Genomic DNA, 27,868 nt, shown 5'->3' with positions numbered 1-27,868 from the left:
TGGATTTGAGTCCGGTGTACTTGGAATTTGACTCATCGACGCTTAATTGAGTGCGGATCAACTGACCAACTTCCCCATGTATATAGACTATATAGTGATCATCTTCTTGCTGAATTCTCATGCATCTAGTATTCATTTTTGGCCATTTAAACACACTATTCCAACAGAGACTTCACTAATTCTCAAACCAGTTTATAACCATACTCATCTAAGATCTGTCATTATTACATTATAGAACAGCAAGCTTCTATAAAACTAAAGGTCCTTGGTTAAGAAGGAGACCTGCAAAAGCATCAGAGTTCTCTTGGTTCTAAATGGCATGATGGGTTCCCTCGTATTGTGTTATAAATGACAGCCATGCATTGAACATTGCATACCACATCCAATCATGTATTACTTTCCCAAAAATATTACAAGAAAGAGGGCCACTTGGATTTTTCCAACAAAGTTACAGATAGTAGAGGATAGCACAAATGGAAGTCTGGAATCCTCCACCATGAGTGGAGTTTTGAGTACAGCAGCCCCACAATGGTCCCCATCTTATTTCTAATCCACCACCTTCAGGTACTCCTGGGCTTGATGTCTGCACAAAGCCACACCAGAATTTATGTACTGTGATGCCTTCAAAATTCCCATTTTTTTTTCCTTTCCTACAAGGGGATAGAACCCTTTCCCCCATTCCAATTTTACAATAGCTCCTGTATAACAGTAACAACATAATTTTGAACGTTATCAAACACATCAGAAGCCGGCCCATCCAGCTGGCTGGTTGGATCCCATTTTCTTAGTCTCGTTCCGGCCATCTCCGAACCGCAGAGAAGTGCTCCTAGGATCTGTAGCCTTGGCTATCTCTGAACCTGAAGGAAAAGCCTTAAAGCTATCCTGCTCAAAGCCCCACGATTCAGTTGCGGAACTTGTGCTGGCTTGTGCAGTTGAAACTTTGTTGCTATTGGTTGTTCGAACAGTACGAACTGATCTGGGATGGGTGCTCTTTGTTGTTGTCTGCACTTTCGGGTCCTCAACAAAGGCTGCCCATGGTTTTGGATCTGGGCTCGGTGTTGCAGGACTTGTTGTAAATAACCCCTGCTGGAGCTCATGCAGGGTTCCTTCAATCTTTTCCCTTGGCTGCTAGAATGAGCATTATATATGGCTGAGTTTAGCTTTGAAATGATCCTCAGTTGAAAATAATCAACAGGGTAGGAGTAGACATACCGGAGTGATCGACTGTGAGCTTGCAGGGGAAGTTTCGGTCTTGGAGATGTCTTTACTTGACAGTGGGGTTGTTGCTGCAGCAAGGGCACATTTCAGCTCCTGTAACTCCTGCCTCTGAGAGCTGCAAATGGAGGACAGCTTCTCATATTTGGATGCTATTTCTTCTTTCTCCAAGTTAGCTAGTTTCAATTCTTCTTTTAGACGATGAACTTCTGCTTCCAGCTCTTCCTCCCTTAGTTTATTAGCCTTATTCATATTACCAACATTGCTTCCAGAACCAATTTTACTGGTATCAAACTCAGCAACAAAGGTGTTGAAGGCTTTGTTCTGAGAGATAGCTTTGCCCTCGGGATTGATTGGCTTGGGTCCATGCTCTGAGCCGTTTGGTGAAAACCTTATTTCAAAGTCAGCTGAACTACCACTAAATCCCTCAAATGAGTTTCCACGCCTGCTCCCCTGCACAGGCTGTTCTTGTGGAGGGCTAGTTCTGTTCTGCTTGCTTTTATGAGCATGCTTGGATGCCATTTGGTTGATTGGTTCTTTATCAAAAATAGGTCCCTTGTCTTCTACAATGAGTGAATCCTGTGCATGTTGGGTTGACCAAAATGCACCTAAGGGAGCCCCACCCTCCTCAACCTTTGAAGTACTGTGAGATGATCTATTATATCGGATCTTTGGAGGCGATACACTCGTAAGGTGATCTTGCATCGGCGGAGGCGGTGGACTCCTACGGGGGGCCAAAGAGGTCTTTTTGTTAACTCCTGCCAAACACACTTTAGCATGTCAAAATTATGAAAATTGTGTTTTGATACAAAACTTTCTTTAAGAAAATCAAGCACAAAAACTTAACCAAAAGTTTTGCTTTCTGAGCCTACATTATCTAGGGAAGGTGAAACATATATGTAGCTCATCCATTTTATCTATTTCCTAATACTTGCACTAAATCAGTTGGCCATAAACCACAATGCAGTGTTAATACGATAGTTCATGTCATTACAGCTACATAACATGTAATTTTCAAACCTTCATCTCGTACATCTGATTTTGTTGGGTGCATATCAAAAGCTGAAGCAGATGGAGACCCATCTGGTAAGTTCCTCTGCAGTTCCACAGGTAGTAATTCATTGACACGGAACCAAACCTGTTATAACAAAAGTTTTAAAACAGAAAATAAGGCTAGCTTTTTTGCACCTCGTGGCCATCATATGCATAAAACTTTTAAATTAAAACTGAACTATATTCACAAAGGTGAATAGACAAGCAAAGCCTTTGCCTGCGTAATATCTGGTCTGGAATCTGGAGAATTTTCAAGCATGTCTTTGATCAGATTCGTAATTGAAGAACTGTACTTTGGCAAGTCCGGGATACGATAATTTCCATTGAGAATCTGAAGCTTTGACTCACCATCAAATGCTAATTTTAGGTAGCAGATTCGGAATAAAAGACATCCAAGGGCCTGCAGAAAAGAACAAGACATGTATTACATTTTATCGACCGGAAGAAATAAAACAAATAATAGAAATATTAGTTGCATGTGCTGTCTCAAAAATAATCAGCCAAAATATCTTCAATTATGACAGAATTACTAAAATGGTTGATGAAAACAGAAATTTAGGCCTATAGAGAAGTCAGCTTACCCAGATGTCTACTTTCTCACTAATAAACTCCTTCCTGTACAGATCCCACATCTATGACCATCCAACCATAAATTGCATTAGCATTGCCAACAAGCATGCGTCAATGATAAACTATAAAAGGAACAAGAAAGGGATGTCTTCTTGTTAAACCTCAGGGGCTCTATACGCAGGAGTTGTATGCTTTCTGATATTGTCCTCTTCAATGCCCATTTCTTCAGGCCTGTCAAAGCACTTATGGTTGGTTGAGGTACTACCAAAGTCGCACAATTTCCAAGCCCCATCAGCTCCAAGCAGAACATTTTCAGCTTTAAGGTCTCTGCCCAAGGAGATAGATATCTAAGTGGTGACATGTCTATCAGGAAAGAAGCTAAAAATATTATGTGTTGCTTATATCCATGACACGAGAGATAATAATGTGAGTTCCATTCAGTCACATATAAGCACAAATAACTTGATTTTTAAAGGCAGTTAGGAGATAGGGATTTCAGCTGAGTGTTTGTAATATGATTGATTAATAGATATCAGGTAATAAAACTCATTGCATTACTAATGCACCACCTCATCACGCAAATAACACAAACTCTGTCGAGACGAACTTATGCACCAGATCAGTAGGCTGGCATATACAAGGAATTTACCTGTGAGCAATAGGTGGTGACTGGCAATGCATGGCAAACACTGCATTGCAAACATCTCGGAAAATTAAAAATATCTGCTTCTCCTCAAAATATCCTGCCCCTCTGCTCTCTAGCACTGTAACTAATGACTTCTCACAGAACTCCATTACAAGCAGTGCTTCCTTTGTCCGACCCATGTCCAAGATAGCATGTGCAACAAGCGTGACGACATTGGGATGTCCTTTAAGTGATTTCATCACTGAAATCTCCTTCATCACCAGACCCATTGATTCCCCATCCTGAATAATCACATGCTTGAGAGCATATTGCTTAGATGAATCTACCAGATCTCGGGCACTGTAGACACAAGAAAATCCCCCTTCAGCAATTACATCCCGGACATGCACCTTGATGTTTCCGACATCAATAGTGCGGCCCTCTAGGCCAGCATGCTCTGTCGGCTTGAACTGCTTGAACCTCCACATAATCACAAAATTCGCACTAACCCAGCCAAAACAACCCTAACTACTTGAGATCTACTGTTTCCAAACCTTAAAATTGTTCACGAATTGTATAAACAAAGTCTACACCACTATGATATCATATGTTTGCTATCTCTTCTATAATGAGGAGTTCATAATTCGTGTAAAAGTTGTAACTTTCCTATCTGCAAATTATGAGCTATGCATCAACAAGATCATAGAAGCTGGGCTAGCTGACTAGCAAAATTATGGAAAAAGTAACAACCTTTTTTTTTCAAAAATCAACATGAACTCCTTGATCTCCTCACAGTTTTTAGCCTGCCCACAACTTGACTATTCTCACAATCTCACTCGCGTCAAGATCAAATTGCACAACGAGCAGCTTTAACTTCGTTGAGCAGAAACGAACAGATCTATCATCAAGCTATCGACTTTATATCAAAATGCTATCGGAAACAAGTAAATCCTACAGATTCCTTGAGAAAAAAAAAAACGGATCTCGAGCTCCAAACTCCGACGCGAAGGAGATCACGCACTAATTCTAGGAAGCGTTATGCAACCTCCGAGATCTGGAGCTCGATTGGAGGGATTAGGGCTCCGATCTGCCACCGCCCACGAGATTGGAGGCGCTCCCAATTGATTACAGAAAAGGCGTAATCCTGAAGATTTGGAGCTTCGCTCACCGGAGAGAGGAAAGAAAAGTGAGCCAAAGTTACCCTTTTTCTTTTCATCGTTTCGTCTCTCCTCCTTTAACCTTTCTCGGGCTGTCCCACGAGTTGCTTCTTCTACGAGCCTACCCAAGATCACGTGCAATGCGCCTGATGATGGAATCACCGTAGCTAGGGGTGAAAACGGGTCGGATTAACTCCGACCCGACCCACTATCCGATCCGACTTGGATCGGATTTGGATAACAAATTTCTATTCGACTCGGATTCCGATAAGGATACGGATAGAATTTTAAAAAAAAATTCGGATACGGATTCGGATACGGGTCGGATAAATTTTTCGGATTCGGATACGGATATCGGATATCCGTTTACTCGCATATTTTTTTAAATGATTTACAATTTTTAGTTTGCTTATTTAAATAGTAAGTATTAATATTATTACTAATAATACATTATATATTATTTATAGAGATTAATTTCTCTAATTTTATATATTTGACGTACAAAAAAATTATTTGTTGTAAAACTCTTAATAAATTTGTGTTAATTATATTTAAATAAAACATTATAATTATTTTAAATTTAATTAATATCCGTTTAAGATCCGATCTTTTATCCGAAAATTATCCGTATCCGTTTAGTTAGGATATGGTTTTAAATTTTGCTATCCGTCCAATATCCGTATCCGAATCCGTATCCGTATCCGAACTAAAAATACGGATCCGAATATGGGTTGAACACTATCTGATCCGTATCCGATCCGTTTTCACCCCTAACCGTAGCTAATGAGACCCTGGAAATCTGGAACAGAGAGCAAGCCCGAATGTGGTCATGAACAGTTGGGCTAGGTTTGAACATTTTTGAAAATATGTTTAAGTTAATCTAAATTAGATTATAATATAAGAAATTTCTTTATACGAATAAATTTATTTATAATTCAGATAAATTATATAAATTTAAATAATCAGTGCCATTCGAATTAAGAAACTATTTAATAAATGAGTTGTGCTGTGTTGTGTTGTGTTGCCGTTATCATGATAAGGATTTAATTAGTCAAATGATCTTATTTATATTAAACAATTTAAATAATGAAAAATATAATTTGTTAAGTTTTTAGTATTGACAAATATGTACGAAGTAATCTAAGTGTTTTTATATATGTTCATGAGCATATCTATAAGTTTTTGATAAAATTTGGACTGAAAATTTTCAAGTTTTAGAGAAAATAAGTTACCGTGTTTATACCAAATTCAAACGCGGACTCAGCCGTTCAACCATTCACACATACAGAATTGGTGCTTGGGCCGTTCTAACGCACTCAGGCTACGTTTGAACATGCCCATGTGACATGCAATTTTCTGGAGTTACATGATTTTCGCTTTGACTTAGGCTTGGCTTTATTTAGTTAACCTATATAAAGGTTGGGATACTCTAACCCTAAGAAAAGTTGGTGATTATTTTTGAAAATAAATTCTTAGAGTTATAACATTCTTGCATCAACAAAGTTCATCTTTTCTTTAATGCACTAAACTTTTGTCTTAAAGATCATCTAGATAAATGATCAATCTCGAGAGCTCCTGAGATGGAAAGTAGTGAATCGCAAGTTCTAGCAAGCAAAACTGAGAGCCCTCCTAAGATGGAAAGTAGTGAATCGTAGGTTCTAGCAATCAAAACTGAGTGAAACAAAATCGGTGGAAATAGACGAGTTATTTTGTAATTAGTCATATAACTACTACAAATTTAGTTATTGGTTTTGATTCAAGTTTAAATTAATATTCTTTTTTTTTCTATTTAGGTTTTTCTATGTAAAATTCTTGATGTTCATCTTTAATTTACTCTTTGATATTTATTCCGTATATTTAATTAACCAAATGATTGAAATATTACCTACCATTTAGATACATATATATGTCTAAATTTTTTTGATAAATTTATTTACACAAGATAACATTGAGTTATCTTATGACTATCATGCCAATTAAATGTTATCAATCTAAGACTTGCATAAGAAACTATAGAGAGGAGTCGGTACCAAGTATGAAAACTTGTTGCTAGATTAAACTTATAAATTTAAGAGAGGTATTAAAGTATTTATTATATATATATATATATATATCGAATTGCTAAAGTGGGTAAGGATCAGGAGGAACAGAAACATCCACAACCCCCTCTAACATCTGAACGACATTATTCATGGCAGGCCTCAGTGATGGCTCCTCATGGATGCACCAAAAGGCCACCATCACAAACCTCTCCACCGTCCTCATCTCCGCCGCCGCCTCCTCGTCGCCCTCCACCAAGACCTCCATCCTCCCTCCTCTCATGCAGTCGTAAGCCCAGAACGTGAGCACCGTCGCCGCCTCGTCCTCCGCATCCTGCTCTAAATTTTTCCTACAACATACCAACTCCAACAACATGACGCCGAAGCTATACACATCCACCTTTGCGGTGATCGCCGAGTTTCTGAACCACTCTGCCGCGACGTACCCCCTCGTCCCCCTGATGCCGGTGTTCGTGCGCGTCTGATCGGGGCGGAGGAGCTTTGCGAGTCCGAAATCCGATATCCTGGGGACGAAGTCGTCGTCTAGAAGTATGTTGCCGGGTTTTATGTCGCAGTGGATGATCTGGGCGCAGCACTCTTCGTGCAAGTATAGGAGTCCTTTCGCTATTCCTATGGCTATCTTGACTCTCAGGCTCCAACTAGGCCTTGGGCTTGTGCGCAGGAATTCGGTGAGAGATCCGTTGCTCATGTATTCGTAGACCAACATCCGGTGCGTCCCTTCGTTGCAAAATCCGAGCAATTTGACTAAGTTTCTGTGGTGGGTCTGCCCGATCGATCTCACCTCGTTGGTGAACTCCTTCTCTGTGTCTTTAAGCAGCCGGTCCAATCTCTTCACTGCGATGGGGGTCTGGGATTTGGAGTTATATGCAAGAAGAATCCCTTTGTAGACCGTGCCAAATGCTCCACTGCCCAATTCATCCTTGAACCCATTCGTGGCATCCTCGAGCTCTTTGTAGGTGAAAGCTCTTAGATTGTTCACCTCTGACATGCGTGGATCATGCTGAAGCTTGTTCTTGCTCTCCTTGGTATTGCAGAAGGCCAAGGCTAGTGCGACAATGGTGACTAAGAAGACCAAGTTGAGGAATCCAGAGCTGCCAAGAAGAGATGCGATGACGAGAACAGAGCTGTGATCCTTCTTCACGGCGATAGTTGCAGAATTGGGCTGCCGTTGTTTTAATAAGGAGGAATTGCTTTTAACCACCTTGATGAATGCCTTCCCTTCTATATTACTCCCTTGCCATCCGCTCGTCAGCGGCAGCCTCTTCTTCCAGCAATCCCCGTCCTTAAAGAACGCCACCGTGCAGTAGCAATCATCCAAGCAATATTGCCTACATATGTTAGAAAATTAGCTATTTTCGCAAAGCTATTTATGATATAAAGTTGAAAGTTCTTATAATGGTATCATTTCCAGATAAGACTAATTGAATACGGATATAAATTAATTCAAATTCTTATTTTCATCCGCACCTGCATGTATTCTCCTCAATCGGTTTATAATGATCGTAGTCCCCATTAGGCCAGTAGGTGTTCACCATCTCCACCAGTTCAAACTCGCTCGATTGGTCGACATCGCACTGCTGCGCCGGGAATTCCGGCTTGCATCCCAAGTACTTCCTCTCGGAGTCCAAGAACGTGTACCTCGGTGGGCACTCGCAGTTCAGTTGCGGCTGGACGCCGGCATTCGATCTGCAATACGCGTTCAACCCGCACAAGCCGCCGCCATAATCCGACCTGACACCCTCGCATGGGTCGGTCGGCAAGCTGCTCTCCGCCGACCACTTACTTTCCCAACTTCCGTTGTTAGGATTTTTTGGATAAATATAGAGACGAAAGGCGCCGTCTGGGTCGAGTGTGGCTCGTTGGTGGAATTTCCTTGTGGAGTAAGTAGTATTGAGGATCAGGAACTCACTGGTTTGGGTGTTAGTATTGTTGATATTCTTGAGGACGTAGTAGATTGACCCGGACGAGTCGAAGACGAGTTTGGTTCCGCTACCCACGGTATTCGAGGCCCAATAAGCGTGGTAGTAGTTACCGGTAGGGAGCATGATGGGGTACATTACCAAATTGCCATCGGTCTGGGCCACGAGAGCGTACCGGCCTAACGAGATGTCCAAATCCGTTAGCTTGGACCGGAGAAAAGCCCCTGCGGTTAAGGACTGGCCCGGGAGAAGCGTATCGGTCGCAGAGCTAAAGCTCTGCCATAGAGGAGTGTCGTCAGCGTCGAAGACGACCATGTTGCCGGAATCGAGGAGGGACACGTGGGTGGCGCCGGTTGGCCCCGGGTTCCAGGATTCCGTACCGGTGGGATCAGTGAGAGAGAGCTGCCCGGCACCGGTGAGAAGGAGAGTAGACTTGGCCGCGACTTGGACCGGGCCGGCCGAGTTGGTGGCGAACCAGACGATGGTGGTGGGCGACGTGGCGTTGAAGAAGACGGCGAGGAGGAAGAGGGAGGAGTTGGGCAGCGGGTAGAAGCCGAAGGCGAAGTCGCCAGAGGGGGAGGAGAAGGCGGCGTTGGGGCCAACTGGGCTTAGGGTGGAGCCGCCCACCGTGAGGTTGGCGTAGGTTTGGGATGTTGCAGCTAATGGCAGTAGGAACGGGAGGAGGAAGAGGATCATTTCTTTCGTTCTCGATCTCGTGCTGTGGTTTCTTGGGTCGGAGTGTTTGATTAATTTGGGGATTAGATTTCTAGATTTTGCATGGATTAAGAATTTTAGGACATCCTTCGACGACTTTGAAGTCAACTTTTGGTCAAACGAGTGGTTCGTATCCCTGGAGTCAAAATGAGCGGTGGTTAAGACTTTAAGACGCGCTTTACGATCCACACATTTAAAGAAACACAATACCCTTAATGCATTTCTTCCGATGCCATAATCCCTTTTGTAGACTGTTCAAAATGCGTCCCTCTCCCCCAGCTGGGCAGCTCTTAGATTCAACTCTGACATGGTTGGATCATGCGAAGCTTCAACAGAATGCCAAGCCGAAAGCCACAGCGGCGATTAAGAAGTCAAAAGTTGAGGAATTAATCACCAACCATGAAGAAGAGCTGCGATGACGATAACTGAAGTTGGAGCTCAAACTCGCTCGACTCGTCGACGTCGCACCGGCACCGCTGCGCTGCCCGGAAATCCGTCGGGTTGCCGGCGTTCACTCACTGCCCACTGCCGCGTAGATCGATATATCACACGGCATGCAACGGCTGGCATGTTGTTCACCGCCGACAACTTGCTACCCCAACTTCCAGTGCTAGAATCTTTAGGGTATATACAGAGGAGGAAGACGCCGGCCGACGGCCGTCCGGGTCAATTGTGGCGCATTGGTGGAACTCACTTGTGGAGTTTAAGTTAAAATTTGAGCTGGAAATATATATGAGATGAGCACAGGCAACGGTTTGCTAGTTCGATTCGGCTCAATATAGTTTGAATATATGTATGCGGATATACTTGAAATTTGGTAACTAGTTAACATGTATTCTCACTTCACTGTTAGATTGAGATATTAGATGAAATGTGATAACTAGTTAATATACTCTCACTGTTAGATTGAGATTCAATAGTTAGATCTTTAGTTCCATAAATTTATTGAGCTGGGCTCTTAATGAGATCGACTTAGTTTGCTAAGCCAAATGAGCCCAATACCGGTTAGAATTTTAATTAATTTTTTTTAAAACCTTATCTCATGTTTGAGTTTGATAAATTTATTGTTGGGGCGAACATGAGCAAAGTCCATCCCATACATGTTCGGCTCATTAACACTCATACTCCTTAGTCTCCCCTTTCAGCTTCTTTCTCATCTCTTTTAAATTCAACACTGGACCATACGAGAGATCTCTTTTAGTTACTTCTCCCTCTCTGAGTATAGAGGCGATGTCTTGCGAGCAAATTGGTGAGCCATTTACCTTAAATCTATCATGAGTCATTTTGCAATCCTATTATACTCAACGTTTTAAGCCGCTATAAATTCGCCCCGTATTTAAAATCTCATGAGCAAGCTGTAGCACTTTTAACATTTTAGTTAGATTTGACCCGAATTAAGATTGAGTGTAGTTTGCTCATTCTTATGACGTAAATATATATATATATATATCCAAATTTATTATGTAGAAATACTCTCCCTTCATGGAATGGAAATTTTTTATGTAGAAATAACTCTTACTCTTTTGTGATTATATTTTTCTGTCAAGTACCACAAGTGGGCATGCAAAAATTGTAATAGGATCTTAGAGGTCAAAAGATAAAGGTGATGGAATAAGCAAACCTCCTAGTGGATGGTCCAACCCACAGAATAAGGAATATGGATTTCTCCCACCAATGGCCATCTATATTGACCACCTGTGTCTCACTCTCCAAGATAAAAGAAGATCCTCTACTACAGTTAGCATAGCAAAGAGCTTGCATTATTGCCACCAAGAGTAGGCATGGATTTATTCCTCCACAGAACAAGGAGGATGAGCATAGTGAAAAGATAACAATATTCTAAAATCTTGATGATTCTAGATAATAATGCAATGCCAAGCTCTTCGGGCACTCTATTCTCTTTCGAGTCGTGATTATAACTATATATATATATATATCGGTTCATTAATCTTATGTATCTGACAACTGATTCTATTCCCTTGAATAAGCGGTTTAGTATTGTGAGAACTTGCCACTTGGCAAGTATTATTAAAGGATTTGAAGGTTAGGATGAACCCCAACTCAACTGATGAAAAGAAAATTCTTGATAAAGACATTATTTTACATGAAGCAAATGTTTTAAAGAAGAAGAGAAGAAGAGAAAAATAGAATCTGTTCTTATTCTTTACCTTTAAACTAATCATGTATTCAGATTTTCATTATCCTGTAGCCCAGCATCAACATCTAGTTAAATCACCAACCAAAGAGGCCTCAGATTTTCAGAGTTAGAATTAAGTGCAGGTCAATCCTACGCAAGTGAGATGCGTGCTTCAATCACGCACATCCTAAATTTCTATCTTGTCTATTTGAATCCTACTTACCATGATTAAAGATGTTTGATTCTGGTGATCAATGTATTGGTGAACATTCATCTAGATTGGCTCGCAATCAATTTGCAACTACACTTCTATGAAGCTCTTCCTCCTGTCCCATATTGGGCCTTCTCCTCTCTTTTTTTTCTCCTTCCTTTTCCCTACCTCTCTTCTCCTCCATATCTCACTGTCTATTTTGTTTTCTCCCTTTTCTACTTCTTGTCTTTGTCCAGCCAAGTTTTTCTTCTTCACCTTGATTCACCTGTCATAATTATACATATACATATATATTTTTTAATTATTTAAGAGTTAGAAAACTAGATATAAATTAGATAAATGTTTGATAATTTTTACTAAAGTTTATCGAGATCTACTCCAAATAATCATGCTGCTAAGTTGCTCTTTTAAATTTACTGTGCCTCCATTAATTAAGCTGTTGAGTTAAGCCATCAAACTAGCAAATAATTTTCTTCACGATAATTATTTAGAATTGGAGTCGATTTCACTAACATAATTAAATATATTACTAAATTTTGAGCCAAGCCAATCGAGTAAAAACATGTATCTTTTTAAAGTCTCAAAAGAGTGTTTACTTAGAAATTAAATAACGAAGAAGGCCGTCCTCTTCAATGTTCAGTACAAAGAATCCAAAGAGCTCTCTACTTTGTTTATCTATTCATCTAGGGTTCATCCAAGAAGTGACAACATAATGTCAATTGCTATGTTCGTTGTTTAAGTTCTCCATTCTTTATTATAAGTCTATCCTTTGTTTATTCCCCATCTCACTTTAGCCGCATCAATACACCTCATGCTTTGTTTCCATTTCGATTTGTGTTTGTTGGTTGTTACTCGATCTTCTTTTTATTTGTTTATCTATTCTTTGTCAGGCTTGTTACTCAATACTTAACCTTATCCTTTTGTTGGGCAATGGCATCATTTTATCTCTCCAGCTTATATTCTCTCTTGATGTGTTGAGTGTTCCTTTAATATAATTAGTGATATATAGCTTTGTTTACCATGGTTACATGGGCCAAATTATATATATATATATATATATATATATATATATATATAATTGAAGCTGAAAAAATAATAATCAGAAAACAATCCCTTCTATCTTTGGATCTATCACCAGTTTACCACTATTTCTTGTGGTAGTACTGTTGAAGGTTCCAAACGAAGTACTTCCTCCAATCTTATCTAATATTCCCATCTCAATCCCAAAGAGAATCTTTGGGCATGCAAGAGGTCCCAAGCTATGAGATTGTGATCTGAAGTTAACTTTTGAGAGCAAGTGTGTTCATCAAGGTGACAATCTTCCTCTGCTAAGTGGATCCCCAAGATTATGTACAAGTGACAGGTTTGGTGATGGTGGTTCCCACATCTATTTGTCCCAAAACTTGTCCTTTTATGTCATCATCGTCCAAGCCCATTTTGAAATCTTCACCCAACTCTAGTCTCTAGGGCAAAGTCTAGAGACTGTTGGCTAGAGTTATGCTGGAGAGAGTGGTTCATATTCTTGAGAATCCAAAGGCAAAGGTCTACTATTTTGGTTTCGGATTTGGATTCCAATTCGGATTCGAAGTTCTATATATATATATATATATATATGTGCGTGTGCGTGCGTATCTGAGGAGCAAGGATTAGGGTGTGTGCGTGGATGAATATGTCGTAACCCTAAAATTCATCTTACTTTTCTAGAATAATGAAACTAGTGGATTAGTCTCCACATCAAACCTCAGATGTGGGTAAATTTGGGTATCAATAAAAAGATGTCTAAGTGAGTGTGTGAGGCTTTTATTAATTTGGACGTGAGGAGGGTATTACCTATCATTTGACTCTACTACATCATTTTGCATTGGTTGATTTAGAAGTCTAATTGTCTTTGTCTGCAAGGGAGATTCCATGATTTTTGCTCCTTGGTAGGATTTCAGTGACCTAAGGCTAAAGCCCCCATTTTTATCAAATGATACTTTTTCAAAAGATACTATTGCATAGAGAATGACACAGTTGTAGAAAAATAAGATATCAAATATAAACAATTGGGCATGTAAATTTTCTCTACATGTTTGAATGGAATATTAAATAAATTAAAAAAATCTCAATTCTCATCCTGAGAACTGAAAGCAGCCACTTTTATAACATGGTAGTCATTATCTACATTGTTTTTGTCTTCATTATAACTGGATGCAGAACCAAAAGGAAGGTGCACTTCAACTTGGTGAAAGCACCAAAGAAGCTCTTTTTTTCCACCTACTTCTCTTCTGATCTGGTTGGCATACTTGGATCTTATCACCTGCATGTCTCTAATTAAAACTGAAGCCTTGCAGCTCCCTGAAGGCAATGTTTCATTCTTCATTACTCTGCAAGTTGGATAGCAAAGTCCTCAGCCAAGTACCACCATGTCTTTTTAATTTCCACCTCTCTCCTTTTCTGTTCTAGTACTCACCTCATGCTTAGATTCTTCCAACTATTTGCAAGTTTTGGCTCTATCCATCGTAAAACTTCTATTATTCTCATCTTGTGTGCGAAGGTTTTTGGAATATAAGGCACACTAAAAGCTTAGAATTCTTTGCAGAAGCGTCGGCTGCTTGCCTTCCTGCAAAAAGTAGATGCATGAGCCCTCTTCTTTCTGAAGTTGCTGAAAGCTTTGTAGTATAAGAACTTGGTTCTTGGAAGTTCATTGCTGCTTGTAGGTTTAGTATTAAGGAGCCCAAGGTTACTTCAATGAACACTAGGAAGGTTGGATTCCATGATCATAACTATGAATCATTAGATGATTCTTCCTTAAAACTTCAGAAGCTTTCGTGCGAAACTTTCAGCTCTAGGCAGGTGCAGACTGCAGGGATTCCTCCAAAGTATTGCCCAATCTACTCTAATTCATTCTTGTCCTCCAAGGAAAGAGGTCTCATGCCTACTGAATTGTGTGGTAATGCTATAGACTGTGTTGGGTCATCATCTTCTGCGTTTTATGCTGCAGAATGGTTGATGGGAATTCCTCAGGTTGAATACCAACTAGGTGCAATCCCGTGGAGCTCTTCTCAAACAAAATCCAATAGGTCAAGTGATTCATACTTATACGATAACTCATTGAAAGCTTATGATCTTTCAAGAGAAAGACTAGAACCTAGAAATTTTGGAGATGCTTATCGGAATGAGCTTCGTTCATTTCCTCAAAGCAAGGAAGCAGGCCAGGATTCTGCCTTTACGTCAAGTCTGTCGGGGTTGTGGCAATGTGTTCATGATCCTTATGTAAGCACCTCGATTTCCTTCATTGATTTGTCTTCTGATTAATGGAATTATCTATTTATTTCTTGCTAATTAATTTGCAAAAGGTTGGATGTGATCCACTGCACTCTTTGGTGGAAAATGAAAATTTTCAGTTTCACAAGGAGAAAAAATTAGCCATGACTCCAGTGGGTGTTCCCCTTACTCCTACTGGTGCTTCATCTGGTTCACTAGTGCCCAATAAAACAAGGATCAGGTGGACTCCGGATCTCCACGAGCGGTTTGTGGAATGCGTAAATCACCTCGGTGGTGCAGAGAGTAAGTGTCATGCATCTGAATGTCTGAAATGATTATGATTTGATTTTTTTTTTTTGTCGAAGTTAAACACAAGTTAGCTACTGGTTTGCTGCAGAGGCAACTCCAAAAGGAATTCTAAAGCTGATGAATTCAGATGGTCTTACCATATACCACATCAAGAGCCATTTGCAGGTATTTCAATTGGAATACTTTTGGCATGGTTATTCCACTTGAGGACTAATCTAGCTGCTTTTATGGGTTGCAGAAGTATCGTATTGCGAAGTACATGCCAGAGTCAAGTGAAGGTAATTTAATTTTTCATCTTGCTATCAAAATAGTTGTAAGTTTTGAAATGCATTCTAAGCTTAATTGCAGAGTATCTATTCCTTAAAAGAATGTCAGATAAAAGATCCTGCAAATTGTTTGCTTCATGTTATTGATAAAACTCTTCAGTATGTTATCATTCTGAGGGAAGTAGGAACTCAACTGTGTCAATTGCATTGAGTGCTGCAGAGTTTGACCCTGTCACCTTTTATGCAAAATTACTGAAGCACAATAATACTTACTCATGCACTACTAGATACATTTCTCTTTTTTTTTTCAATATAAAGTGGTGCATTTTAGTTTTACATATGAAATAAATGAGTTCATTGTCAAAAGCATTCTTGTATATGCACATAACTGCAGTGGCAAGAAACAAGTAGCAAGACACTGGTCTTCTCATGGTCATATTATAAATGCTGAGTATATGGTTCCATGGGATCTGTCAACAACCGAAGAATCCATGATAGACTTCTAGTAGAAGTCTATAATTGCCGAGTATAAGTCTTCTACTCTTGCCAATGTTGTTTGTTGTACATGATAACCTTATAATCTATAGTAACAGGTACCCAATCCTGGGTACATTTTACGCATTGAATCCTTCAGATTTCTGACAATTTTTGGTAGTGGATTAGTCAAATCTGCACACTTAAAGACTCTTGGATCAAGCAGAAGCTATACATTTGATTAATTCTGTAGTTCAAAATATTCTGATACTTGTCTTAACACAATCTGAAACATAAGGTTTCGATACAAAATAGAAAATTCAGAAACAGCTCTTATATTCTTTTCTCAGGTATCAGCCTGCGCATCCTACTGAACTAAGGCCTTTCTTTATGTTCCTACCAAGAAAAGCAAATTAGAGCTAAATAATTTTAATATATTCTCCAATTCTATTTCCTGATTTCCTTCATGGAATTCTGATTTTTGAGAAGGTAGAGAAGCACTACGACATTAGTTCTTTTATATCGAAGCAGGTAAAACTATCCTCGTACCGATATCAAATAATTAGACATGCTAAACAATTTTTTTCCCTTACATTGTATATGAAGAATTATCATCTACTAGATAATTGCAATGCTGCTTTCTCACCGTAGCAGTTTTATATTACAAGACAGTTTACGGTAATGTTGCGAGAGATGCAACTAGTAGGATATGATAGGCATGTGAACAAGTAAAATAAGAGTAAGAACTAGTTCTGCAATGTCTAGGAAAGCTTGAACTAGGAACAGACTAAAACATTTAAATGCTTTTCAATTTTTTTTTCTCCTCTTCTGCTTAGTTTTCATACATGCAATATTTCATTGAGAATTGATTTCAGTGAAGGATTTCTGTGAATTATTCTCATCCCAGTTGATTATTTCTTGACATCACAGGCAGATTAGAGAAAAGAGTCCCTACCAATGGCATGGAACACCTTGATTCGAAAAAGTATCTCTTACTTATCCCACTTCTTGTAGATTAGCTAAACATAAAAGTCTATTTATTTTTCTATCTAATTGGCTGTCTTCCTGCAGTGGCATGCATATTACAGAAGCTCTGCAGATTCAACTAGATGTCCAAAGGCGTCTTCATGAGCAGCTAGAGGTATAATTCTCAACCTAATTATACGATCAACACTCAAAAGATGCGGTGATTCAACTTCTTCTGTTTAATGTTCAGATACAAAGGAATCTGCAGTTAAGGATAGAAGCACAAGGGAAAAAGCTTCAGCAAATGTTTGAACAACACCTTAAGACAAGCGGGAGCTTATTTGAACCAGAGAACTCAAACATCCTCTTACCAGACGAACAACAGCTAAATCTTGATGATATTCCAATATTAGACGTCGAAATCGGTTGCGATGACACCAAGTTGCCGTCGAAGATCAGTTAGGTTTGATGTTTCATGACATAGAAGACTAGATGTGAACTCTTGGATTATCTCTATTGGTTCTATTGCTATATACAAAGCAAATGGAGTGCAATGCAAAGCGTCTCCTGTAGCTGATCACTGTCCCATTCTTGAAATTATGTTTTGTAGATGGGTGTAATTTGCAAAATATTTCGGACCTCAAGTAAAATTCGCAATTTTCAGAAATACAGAATATGAAAGGTATAATTACATCTAGATCCCTTGAATGGTGCCCGTTTCTAAGTAGTTTTTTTTATTAAGAAAAATGATATGTTGCTTCCTAGGGATTTTTTTGAAAAAAAGAGAGCAAAGTGATAGTAAAATGGGAGGGAGTCAGGGAGTGCATGTGAAAATTGGAAATAATTCAGGGTCTTATGTAGTTATTCTAATAGTAAATTACCAAAACGCCCTTAGCCTGGAAGATTCCGATTCCTCTCCTGTTGTTCTCATCCAGTTCGGAACCGATTCGCTTCCCGTTCCGGACGTTCTTCGCACGTGGAGCGGCCCCATTGGCTGGCGCGATTTCCCGCGGCCCACTTCCGATCTTCCTACGGTTACCGGCATCTCATCTCACAACCAAACCCTAACCCTAACCCAACTTCTTGCTCTTGCTTAGCTCCCAAAATGGTGGTTCTTGGATTCTGCACAGCCTCATCTCCCCCAAGGTAATCTCCTGCAATTTAACGGGAAAAAGGGACGGCAAAATTGTCGTCTCTTTTCGTTATAGTATCACCTCGATTTGTTACTAGGAAGCATTAGAATCATAAAAGAGAATTCTAGGACTGCAGAGCCGTAACTGTTGAAATCGTCAAGATTTTGGTCTCTTCATGCTAGAAGAGATGCAAAAGTCCCAAAAGTTTCCTACATTTTGAATTGTTTAAGTGAGATTTTTTTTCAAATTTGAACTCTATCTACTAGAAACCAATGAGAAGAACTCTCATATTAACCTACTCTTGAATTGATAATGATGGTTTATGCTTTTTAAGCAATCACTTCATAAGGAATTGAGCTTAATTGGTTGAGAGAAGTACTACTACCTGTACTTTCAATTGTGATAAATGATTTCCAAATTGTGATGATAATTGTAGCCTTTTGTTTTTTTATCGCTTTCAGAAGTACCTGGGCAGCTTTTAGAGTCAACCCACTGAAAGTTGCTAATGGCAAATTACATCACAAGAGAATTGCGGTGATCAGAGCTGAAGTAGATTTCGTGAATGGAGAGGAAGCAAAAAGGCTTGTTGTCGAAGAGGGTTACACCGTGTTGGATGTTCGAGACAAAACTCAGTATGAAAGGGCACACATAAAGTCATGTTACCATGCACCTCTCTTTGTGGAGAACAATGATAACGATATAAGTAACATATTGTTGTTTCTTTTGGAAAATTCTGTACTTGGGCCCAAGCTTGATATCGAACATTTCTTTCTAAATGGTTGTTCGCAATGTGCAGGCACAATTGTGAAGCGAACTGTCCACAACAACTTCTCTGGATTGTTTTTTGGGATAGCATTTACCAAACCCAATCCGGATTTTATTAAATCTATAAAGGAGAAGTTCTCAACAGACAGCAAATTGTTGGTTGTTTGCCAGGAAGGACTTAGGTTAGTTAGTCTTATTGATGAGTCTACCTATTTCCTTTGTCCTTTTTGGTACTGAACATTCTGAATAACTTTAGTGTTATCTTAGTATAGTAATATTTCTTGAACACAGTTCTGCTGCATTTTCTTATCTTTTCCTAATATATGGACTTATCTATTCCTGCTGATGTTCCATATGATTCATGTGGTGGATGCTCAATTGCCTTTCACAGTAAGTGGTACTGTAGTAGTATATTTCATCTTGAAATTAGATGATACTGTTTGAGCTTTGCTTAACTGCATAACAAGCCAACCTTCAGCATGGCCTGTCTGACATGTTCTGCTTTTCAAACAGCACATTGCAGTGCAATACTGAAATCTACTTTTGGAAGAAGTTTTCATATGAATAATTAGAATATGTTAATTGTTCTTTCTTTCATTCTTCTTTCATTTTCTCATAACGTCCTTGATTCACATATGCAGTAAAAGTGCTCACAGAATGTGTTATCATGTTACACCTATACTTAAACCTCCTGTTGCAAATCTAGTCCTCAAAGTCAGACACATGAATTAGCTAGAATAGAATCTCGCTTACATTCTTCTTTGCTCTGACTTCAGAGAGAAGGCTCATCTTTAGAGAATCTTCCTTTTTAGATGAACGAATTTCTTAAAACTCTTAATGTGGTTACCTGATGCTGAAGGTCTACTGCAGCTGCTAATAAGCTAGAGAAAGAAGGGTTCCAAAATGTATCATGCATTGCTTCTGGTCTTCAGTCACTCAAACCAGGCAATTCTTCCCTGACAATAAGTTCCTCTTTTAATAATAAAATAATATCTGAATTCATTGTTAGTAATTCTTCATGTATACAGGTACATTTGAATCCGAGGGGAAAACTGAACTGCAAAATGCCGGCAAGGCTGGTCTTGTGACTGTCCAAGGGAAGATTTCAGCTGTACTTGGGACAGTCTTGATATGTAAGATGTCTTGGCAAATTTTCTTTAATAGAATCAAAATCTTCAGCATCTTTCTATTTCTACTTTTGATGAAGAAAGTTAATTTTTTGGCCTCCATCTTCTTCTTTGACATTCATCTGCAGGTGCTTATCTTTTCATAACTTTTTTCCCTGACCAAGCTGAGAAGCTACTTCAGATGAGCCCTGCAAGTTAACACTCAAGAATTCACTATTGTACTGCATCCTCACATCAAATTGTTGTCTGTGATTCTACGGTGAAACCTATTATTGGAAGAACAATGGTTGTTTTTCAGGTACAGGACATACTTAACAAAGTTGGATACATATCTTTGGACATAATGAGAATAATTTTATATATCAGTAGATGGATACTAACAAAGATGCATAAATTTCTATTTGCTGCAGGTTGAAGATGTGACTGAGATCTTTTACGGGCCTATGATGATCTACGAAGAGTAATCGAAATTTAGGTCTATATCTTGGCAGAGCCTAATTGAGTAAAGCATGCCTTGCTTAGAGAAAAGACAACATCACCATACTTGTATCGGCTTAAATCTACACTTGTTTTATTTTCTCTCCTTTGATTATGTCTTTGAATGTCTACTTGTTCTTCTCCATTAATTCAAACTTCCATTAGCATATGATGACAGAGAGTAATCCTCATGTTATATTGTTTCTTCTTGGGTTGTACTATCTTTAGCTAATGCTGAACAGATCCATCTTTATTAGAATAGATGCATCTAATTGGTTTGATCACACTATCTTCTGTTGTTCATGTAAATTTGCTACTTGCACCAATCCCAAACTTAGGATTGATGCAGTTATGCCCTTAATTAGTCTTTAAGTTATGGGTTAATTACACCTAGACCCATAGGTCCCCTCACCCTCCTACATAAAAATGTCAAATAATTATTTTCCCTCTTATCTCACTTTTTTTTTTCTAAACAAATATAAAACAGTTCAAAATTTTTTTTTAAAGAAAATGACTAAAATACATATAGTATATGTTGGGTAATTATAATTTAGTTAAGGGTATTTTCATAATTTTCTCAGTATAGTTAACTCAATCTAGGGATTTGGTTTAGTTTAACTAACGAATGTAATGGATCTTTAACGACAGAGTATTTTCTACACATATTCGCTAAATTATAGGATTCAATTTATAAACAGTAAAAATGTAGGGTGTAAATTATAAAGTTATTAAAATATAGGGTGTTATATGCAAATTTCCTTGAAAACAATGAAATATACAAGAAAAGAAAGAATAATTTGACATATTTTATTAAGAATAATTAGAAGTAACTATCCCTAAGACCATTTGCCATTTTAGTTAAGGGTATTTTCATAATTTTTTCAGTACACTTAACATAACCTGGGGATTTGGTTAACTAACAAATTTAACGAATGTTTAACGGGAGGGTGTTTTCTGCACATATACCCTAAATCATAGGGTTTGATTTGTAAATAATAAAAATATAGGGTGCAAACTATAATTTTGTTAAAATGTAGGATGTTATATGTTATGCAAATTTCCTTATAAAAAATTAAATAGACAATAAACGAAAGAATTATTTAACATATTTTATTAAGAATAATTAGAAGTAACTATCCCTAAGACCATTTGCCGTTTTTGGCCTTGCTTACTCTAAATCCGGCGTCGTTCTAGACGACTTACTCGTAGTTGGTAATCAACTAACTGTTTACGGTGACGAGACGCAAACACACTGCCGACTTCAGTTTTACCATATGACGTAAGCATCCGTACAAATCTGTTCTTAATGGGTAGGCGGCCCATGCCGTCATGCGAGATCTCTTCTCGGCAAGAGTTGGAGAAAAATCTCGCCATTTCCTTGCAAAGGTTAGATTCGATCACCCTCTCCTTAGCCGCATTTCGGGAGTTATCCGCTGGGGTTTTCGGATTTTTCGTAGCTTGTCTCCTCGATCCGCAATCTACGCAGTCTTTTCAAGTTCAAGAAATGGCGTCGGATTTGACGCATCTTTTAGTTCCTTAGTAATGCTTAGTTATATCTTCGTTAAGCATTTAATGAGATTCAAACTGTTCGTAGTTCAATCTAGTTCCTCTCGGTACTTATCCGATCGAACTGCGTTAACGATGTTTCCATTTTGGCAATGGACTTTTGTTAGTTAATGTCTGTTCTCCTTGGATAATACGATTAAAAATCCTTTTTTTTGGGGGGGGTGTAAAACAAGGGGATTATGTTTTGAGCCTATTGCTGTATAATTCCTGCACTCAAGGTATCACTTTCTAAAAGAAAATTGGTCGAATTTTGTCTTTGAATAGCTGCGTTATGCACTATTAAGTTTTCTTTTCTATGTGAAATTTACTAGAAGTTTATCATTTTGTAGTTGTATAATATTTGTAAATTTTAATAGGTGTGTTGATATCAAATTTGAGGAAATATGGCTGCTTCAGATTCGGTGCTCCCCACAATTGCAATAATTGGTGCAGGAATCTTTGTCCGAACACAATATATTCCTCGGTTAAGAGAGATTGCTGATATTGTGGTTGTAAAAGCAATCTGGAGCCGCACTGAGGTATATGATTTTTTGTGAATGCGTTTTCTTAATTTGCAGTAGTTGATTGAAGACATGACAAGTTAATACCTCGCGATTCATTCACTTTATGTTATATTGTGTCCTTTCTAGGAGTCTGCAAAAGCCGCTGTAGAACTTGCACAAGATTTTGCACCGAACGTAGAAACTAAATGGGGTGATTCAGGGCTAGAAGATATAATTAAAGATAGTTCCATTGATGGAGTTGCAATTGTTCTTGCTGGGCAAGTACAGGTTTGAGAATCTGAATTCATTTTTTAGTAGCTGTACACTTGTATGCTTCCATAATTCCTCTGCCGTAGGTTTTCTACCAATTTGTTAACTATATTTAGATGTAACTCACTAGAAGGGGCTCTATTTAGTTTGATCATCTTCCATTTATCCCTCCATCACCAGAAATCTCTTTTACCCTTTCTTGCCCATGCAAGAAATTGTTTAGAAAAAGAGACATTCAATGTTTAAGCCTTACTGACTGTCACAGATAAGGAAGTCTTCATGATATGTGGTCTTGCATTCCACTCTAAATGTGCTTTAGTTCCTCAACCATGTAAGTTTCTTCTAATATTCCATCCATACTAGAGAAACCCTAGTAAAAGAAGGTTAAGTTCAGAGATAACTATATCTTGTGTCGTTGTTGTATCCTTGGTACTTTTGGGATTTGTTAGAAGTTCATGGTTATTCTCCAGTTCTCCCTTTCATTTCACTGCTCTTCAACGCAATAATGTAATTTCCTTTATCTCAATATGGCAGTTTTCCAACTGCTAGCAAATTCATAGTTCTGAAACTAGGTTGCTACCAACTTGCAGGTTGATATGTCCCTAAGGATGCTACAGGCAGGAAAGCATGTTATTCAAGGTAAGAAGGAAGTAAATGAAATCAATATTGATAATGAAAACTTTGCTTGCTATCACGAAGTGGTTATAAATACCATCCCAATTCTCACAAAAAGAATAAAGTTTGTTTTTCATGGTAATTATAGGTTTTCTTTGTTTGCTTCTCTCTTTTTTCTTTTTCTTTTTTTTCTTTCTCAAACACTACAAATTCATTATTGTTAATGAGCTTCTAATTTGTTTTTCATCGTCTGCATGGCTGATAACGATGGTGAAGAGAAACCTGCTGCTGGATGTAAGTGCCTTCTAGCTTTCTCTTGTAAATTGGATACAAGAACCTGGGTTGTATTAGTTGCAACCCTTTCAATATCATTCTACGTATATGCTTACTTTACTCTCAATAAAATTCTCCTCATAAACAATTAAATTAGGAAAGCAAGCTCTTTACTGTCCCTTTTCCATTTAATATTTGTAACATCTTGTATTGAATTCTTGTCAGTCAGACCATAAAACTGATTCTCCATTTGTGCAGCTGCTAATCTTCAGTAGTGTATTTCTATTCTATGTTTCTTTGCTTCCATTGGAGGTTATGATTTGTGCTCCATAAGAGCTTCTTAGGGTACTAGGGTGTTGTGTTCTCTGTATAATGTGTTGACCCAAAAATTTATGCCTTCTGTGCCTGTTGTCTACTTCTTTAGCTGTTTCTCACTTGTGCGCACATGGTTTTGCTGATTGGTGACCTATAACGGGCTTTGGCCGTCAACTGCACTCCTACCAGACAGAACAAATTTAGGGGACAAGGAGCAAAATTATATATTGGAAGTAACTAGATTAGTCTATGATTGTCATATGATGTCCCTGAGATGTTCTAAACTATATATCTAAGAATTATAAAAGGCATATGTTTCTTGTGTTATCAACCATCACAACCTGGCAACTAATCAATTTTGTCATTGAATCATCAGCTACTACTGAGGCAGAAAGAGCACTGTCATGCTACAGTTCCCTTCCTAACCTTTTTCCCTACAAGCCAATTTGGGCTGTTGCAGAAAATTATCGTTTTGAACCTGCATTTGTGGAGGTATCTGCTTTCCAGTATAATTAATTGTGAACTCTGTTTCTTATGTGGTATATCCTAAAGTTTTCCTTACAGTCCAGAAAGTTGATGAATGATATTGGTGATATGATGAATATCCAAGTTATTGTTGAAGGATCAATGAACAGTTCAAATCCTTACTTCTCAAGCTCTTGGAGGCGAAATTTTTTTGTAAGGAATAAACTAGGAAAATTTCTGTTCATTTGTTTTGGTCTATTATCTACTTTTTCCCTGCAGTAGGCAATTAAATGAATAAATTCTATGAGTTGTTTAGTCTGCACTATCCTAGAGCTGTAACTCTCTTTTCACCATAGATGGTAGGATGATTTGCTGCAAATTAGCACAAGTAGATATTTTTTGTAATACTAATTCCTGAAAACAAACTATGAAGCATCTGATATCAATTTTATCCCAAATGCATAAATACAAACATGGCAGTAATCTCATGAAACATCAAATGGACAAAATTCATGCAATGTTTATTAGAAGTAGAACTGTACTAGTCTTGTGCTTCCACATAATACACTTAATGTTTCACGATTGCACAAATGAGACAAGAATACTTGGCTGCAGTTGCATTAAATTACTCGATCAATTAAAGACCTATTTTTTGCTTTTATGTGTAGCTGCCATGAGTCACTTACTCAGGTACAAAATTGCACAAGGAAAACATCTAGTCTCTGTTGCAAGCAGTTACTAACAAAAGTTTATCTAGTTGTATCAGGTTGCTGAACTTTTGTTATGGTCCTTACGGGTCATCTTGGACTCAATATGTTTAAACTTACACAAGGACTATACTTGCAGGGAGGTTTCATTCTTGACATGGGAGTGCACTTTATTGCTGGATTGAGAATGGTAAGCTATTGTGCTGCTTTGAGTTTCAGTGTTCCTTATTGGTGGTATGCTCTTTCTGATGGTTCTGCTGGTGGCATAAAATACGAGACTTTTGGAAGGTGTTCTAGTTCTTCTAGAAAGTTCACTAGGCAGTAGATTTCACAGATGATCCAGATCAACAGGTGAGAAGTGTAGGAAACTGACAGCAGTAGTTCTTGCTGCAAATGCATGGAGAAGCACAGTTTCAGGCTTAGACAAAACTGATCAGAAGGAAATGATGCAAGAATTGTTATTTGCCTATCAATAAATTGAATTAAGTTGGGTCACGACCACTTAGTCGAGGTTATATGGGATAATATTAGTTTCACTTTAAAGGTTCAGATGACAAAGGTAGTCCATCATTCTAGTCCATTGAGATTCACCTAGAACTCAATTAAACACCTATATTGATGTTCTGATAATGCTCAAGCATAATAGTTCTGTATTCATTTTGGCTCAAAGTTATACTCGCAAGAATTGTCTGAAAGCAAATTAAAATATGCATTATTTCCTACATTAAACATACTAACCTTTTGAGTCTTAAACAGCTTGTTGGATGTGAGATTGCAACAGTATCAGCTATCTCACGTCATGTGGATATGACTTTGCCTCCACCCGATAATTTATGTGCTCTTTTGTAAGTTTTCACAGCATGCAGTTACTAGACGAATTTGTCAAAGTAATGATACCTTATGCATTTCTAACGAGCTGGTTTTGCAGCCAACTAGAAAATGGTTGTGCTGGGGTCTTTGTGATGGCAGTCTCCTCAAGATCACCAAAGGTGCATTAATTGACTTACAGAGTGCTTAGCATTAACAAATTCATGCCAGCTTCCTTATTCATGAAAATTTGCCAAGTTTGTACACCTTTGTCACTATATTGACATTCACAGATATACTGGCGGGTGGATGGGTCAAAGGGCACAGTGCAAGTAGAACGTGGGAATGAAAATGGGAGGCATGGATACTCAGTACGGCAGATCAGAGTCTTCATTGAATTATATTTCTTATTTAAATCACTGAACCAATTTTAACAATAAGACTGCTGTTAATATGTGGTCCATGTATGACCTTTCACAAGTTACTCGTGCTGCTATTTCAGGTACTATATTATGCAGAAGATGGCAAATGTGAAAAAACCTTCTATTCATTCAGTGGAGTAAATGAAGAATTGAAGGCATTTGTTCAGGACATTTCGCCAGCTAACAAGAAGGTATGTTCTCCTTTATGTACTTCTTGGACCTAATACCGAGTTTTGTTTTCCTTTTAGTTGTTTGAAGACAAGGCCAGATTCATCTAATAATATCAAAGAGAACAATCTCAGAATCTCATCATTCTATGCCAACAATTGTATTGCCCTACTATTCTCTATTCTGTCATGCAGGATGGGCTAATCGGCCACGAAGCTGAACCCCGGAGCTCTTATATTGAGGGTGCACGCGATGTTGCTGTTTTAGAAGCTATGCTTGAATCAAGCACTAACCAAGGAGCCACAGTCAATGTGAAAAAATTCTGAACCATTCAATGAGTACAATTCTTATTGTTCTTTCTTTTTCTGTGAAGCTAGATTCTTTTCTATGGATATCATGGATTAGTCCAGATAAAACTTATACTATGTAACTATAATTGACTTTTCATTAAATGATACGCAATCAAGATATAGCTCTTGATCTTTTCAACATAGTTTAAATCAAAAGATGGCCTATTTCCAGTACATTGCAAGTAACTTCAGATGCAATTCCATGCCTGTGACAGTGTCCAAACTGAAATGCTCTGATTCTAACCCTAATGCTGTTGGTGTTGTTGATAAGTTGAAAACAGGAGTGAAGTCATCTTAGAAAAAAAAGTTAGGATATTCCTTGGCATAAGCTAACCAGAGGTAGGTTTTTTTTTTGGGTACTTTTCTTATTAACACTTGGATTATTTAATTATATGAGCATCTTCCTCCTATCACGTCTTTTATTAAAATGGGATACTCTCTTTATAGCACATGGAGCATATGTGATGGGACAATCATTGAGGGAGTTGAGATTTTGTCACGGTCCAATGGTCCGATACTTTAATCACATGCATTCGATAGCTCTGATAACACCGTATAATTTACGATTTAGCTTAAACAAAAATCGTGCTTTTTTGTTAGGTGCATTTTCTCTATTATTATATGAAGTATTTATGGTAGATATGTTTCTCTTATCATGCCCTTCATCAATGAGATTATGATCCTTAATGATAAGGTCTTTCCTTGAAAATTTCTCATGTAATTAATATCACGAAATCAGAATTAGATATATTCTTTTTCCCCTTGCAACGTCTAATGATATCATGCCAAGCTTCGTTACTATGCTAGATGACTACCAAGTACCAAAACTCTGCATTCGATCGATGAAATCGCATACTATACTGTCGTCCTATATTTAATTATTTTATAATTCATATTTTATCTTTGATAATTTTGTAATCCAATTATTTTTTTTATATAATTCTCATTTAATATTCTGACGTTATTTTTATTAACTAACGTCGATCAAATTACTAAGATATTCC

The 27,868-nt window shown here is 38.2% G+C and overlaps 5 protein-coding genes across 9 annotated transcripts; 3 read left to right on the top strand and 2 right to left on the bottom strand.

Annotated features, from left to right (window-relative positions):
- Positions 1–176: 176 nt before the first annotated feature.
- Positions 177–4,697, bottom strand: LOC140771825 (actin-regulating kinase PRK1-like). 2 transcript variants are annotated; one of them, XM_073113580.1, is made up of 7 exons: positions 3,488–4,697; positions 3,000–3,165; positions 2,850–2,900; positions 2,486–2,668; positions 2,236–2,353; positions 1,213–1,973; positions 177–1,128 (listed from the first exon to the last, which is right to left on the bottom strand). In XM_073113580.1, the coding sequence occupies exons 1-7, from the start codon at positions 3,949–3,951 to the stop codon at positions 742–744; spliced, it is 2,130 nt and encodes a 709-aa protein (XP_072969681.1). In that variant the 5' UTR covers positions 3,952–4,697; the 3' UTR covers positions 177–741. The 2 variants fall into 2 exon arrangements, with proteins under 2 accessions (XP_072969681.1, XP_072969682.1); XM_073113581.1 differs by having other exon boundaries at positions 177–1,125; positions 3,488–4,695.
- A 2,003-nt stretch (positions 4,698–6,700) lies between these two features.
- LOC140771628 (G-type lectin S-receptor-like serine/threonine-protein kinase LECRK2) lies at positions 6,701–10,166 on the bottom strand. The gene is made up of 2 exons (XM_073113189.1): positions 8,148–10,166; positions 6,701–8,008 (listed from the first exon to the last, which is right to left on the bottom strand). Exons 1-2 carry the CDS (start codon positions 9,293–9,295, stop codon positions 6,742–6,744), a joined length of 2,415 nt encoding a protein of 804 aa, XP_072969290.1. The 5' UTR covers positions 9,296–10,166; the 3' UTR covers positions 6,701–6,741.
- Positions 10,167–13,848: 3,682 nt separating this feature from the next.
- LOC140772392 (myb family transcription factor RLI1-like) lies at positions 13,849–17,494 on the top strand. 3 transcript variants are annotated; one of them, XM_073114447.1, is made up of 8 exons: positions 13,849–14,569; positions 14,645–14,916; positions 15,000–15,210; positions 15,305–15,381; positions 15,455–15,494; positions 16,887–16,941; positions 17,028–17,097; positions 17,173–17,494. In XM_073114447.1, exons 1-8 carry the CDS (start codon positions 14,392–14,394, stop codon positions 17,383–17,385), a joined length of 1,116 nt encoding a protein of 371 aa, XP_072970548.1. In that variant the 5' UTR covers positions 13,849–14,391; the 3' UTR covers positions 17,386–17,494. The 3 variants fall into 3 exon arrangements, with proteins under 3 accessions (XP_072970548.1, XP_072970547.1, XP_072970546.1); XM_073114446.1 differs by having other exon boundaries at positions 13,849–14,916; positions 15,048–15,210; XM_073114445.1 differs by having other exon boundaries at positions 13,850–14,916.
- Positions 17,495–17,909: 415 nt separating this feature from the next.
- Positions 17,910–20,705, top strand: LOC140772393 (rhodanese-like domain-containing protein 9, chloroplastic). Its single transcript, XM_073114448.1, has 7 exons — positions 17,910–18,068; positions 18,517–18,758; positions 18,852–19,002; positions 19,680–19,765; positions 19,849–19,953; positions 20,076–20,245; positions 20,358–20,705. Exons 1-6 carry the CDS (start codon positions 18,028–18,030, stop codon positions 20,144–20,146), a joined length of 696 nt encoding a protein of 231 aa, XP_072970549.1. The 5' UTR covers positions 17,910–18,027; the 3' UTR covers positions 20,147–20,245; positions 20,358–20,705.
- Positions 20,706–21,742: 1,037 nt separating this feature from the next.
- Positions 21,743–27,050, top strand: LOC140771596 (dehydrogenase FPY6). Of its 2 annotated transcripts, none has more exons than XM_073113152.1 (13): positions 21,743–21,810; positions 22,347–22,508; positions 22,620–22,760; positions 23,333–23,381; positions 23,634–23,651; positions 24,322–24,437; positions 24,510–24,623; positions 25,257–25,307; positions 25,874–25,962; positions 26,046–26,106; positions 26,218–26,295; positions 26,427–26,537; positions 26,709–27,050. In XM_073113152.1, exons 2-13 carry the CDS (start codon positions 22,374–22,376, stop codon positions 26,838–26,840), a joined length of 1,095 nt encoding a protein of 364 aa, XP_072969253.1. In that variant the 5' UTR covers positions 21,743–21,810; positions 22,347–22,373; the 3' UTR covers positions 26,841–27,050. The 2 variants fall into 2 exon arrangements, with proteins under 2 accessions (XP_072969253.1, XP_072969254.1); XM_073113153.1 differs by lacking the exon at positions 21,743–21,810 and adding an exon at positions 21,850–21,963.
- The last annotated feature ends 818 nt before the right edge of the window (positions 27,051–27,868 follow it).

Source organism: Typha angustifolia, chromosome 12, assembly GCF_048772165.1.
Source record: "Typha angustifolia cultivar Huaian chromosome 12, ASM4877216v1, whole genome shotgun sequence".
Lineage (NCBI taxonomy): Eukaryota > Viridiplantae > Streptophyta > Magnoliopsida > Poales > Typhaceae > Typha > Typha angustifolia.
The sequence above is the reverse complement of the archived record's forward strand: the minus strand, read 5'-3'. Positions and strand labels throughout refer to the sequence as shown.

Excerpts from the sequence above, each read along its gene's own strand:
- LOC140772393 (XM_073114448.1), top strand. The coding sequence starts at position 18,028 with ATGGTGGTTCTTGGATTCTGCACAGCCTCATCTCCCCCAAG. Across the intron at positions 18,069-18,516 it reads ACAGCCTCATCTCCCCCAAG|AAGTACCTGGGCAGCTTTTA; the intron begins GTAATCTCCTGC and ends TATCGCTTTCAG. Across the intron at positions 19,003-19,679 it reads GTTTGCCAGGAAGGACTTAG|GTCTACTGCAGCTGCTAATA; the intron begins GTTAGTTAGTCT and ends CTGATGCTGAAG.
- LOC140772392 (XM_073114445.1), top strand. The coding sequence starts at position 14,392 with ATGAACACTAGGAAGGTTGGATTCCATGATCATAACTATGAATCATTA. Across the intron at positions 14,917-14,999 it reads AATGTGTTCATGATCCTTAT|GTTGGATGTGATCCACTGCA; the intron begins GTAAGCACCTCG and ends AATTTGCAAAAG. Across the intron at positions 15,495-16,886 it reads CATGCCAGAGTCAAGTGAAG|GCAGATTAGAGAAAAGAGTC; the intron begins GTAATTTAATTT and ends TTGACATCACAG.
- LOC140771628 (XM_073113189.1), bottom strand. The coding sequence starts at position 9,295 with ATGATCCTCTTCCTCCTCCCGTTCCTACTGCCATTAGCTGCAACATCC. Across the intron at positions 8,009-8,147 it reads ATTGAGGAGAATACATGCAG|GCAATATTGCTTGGATGATT; the intron begins GTGCGGATGAAA and ends TAACATATGTAG.
- LOC140771596 (XM_073113152.1), top strand. The coding sequence starts at position 22,374 with ATGGCTGCTTCAGATTCGGTGCTCCCCACAATTGCAATAATTGGTGCA. Across the intron at positions 22,509-22,619 it reads CAATCTGGAGCCGCACTGAG|GAGTCTGCAAAAGCCGCTGT; the intron begins GTATATGATTTT and ends TGTCCTTTCTAG. Across the intron at positions 26,296-26,426 it reads ATGGGAGGCATGGATACTCA|GTACTATATTATGCAGAAGA; the intron begins GTACGGCAGATC and ends CTGCTATTTCAG.
- LOC140771825 (XM_073113580.1), bottom strand. The coding sequence starts at position 3,951 with ATGTGGAGGTTCAAGCAGTTCAAGCCGACAGAGCATGCTGGCCTAGAG. Across the intron at positions 2,354-2,485 it reads CCAGACCAGATATTACGCAG|GTTTGGTTCCGTGTCAATGA; the intron begins GCAAAGGCTTTG and ends TTGTTATAACAG. Across the intron at positions 1,974-2,235 it reads ATCAGATGTACGAGATGAAG|GAGTTAACAAAAAGACCTCT; the intron begins GTTTGAAAATTA and ends TGTGTTTGGCAG.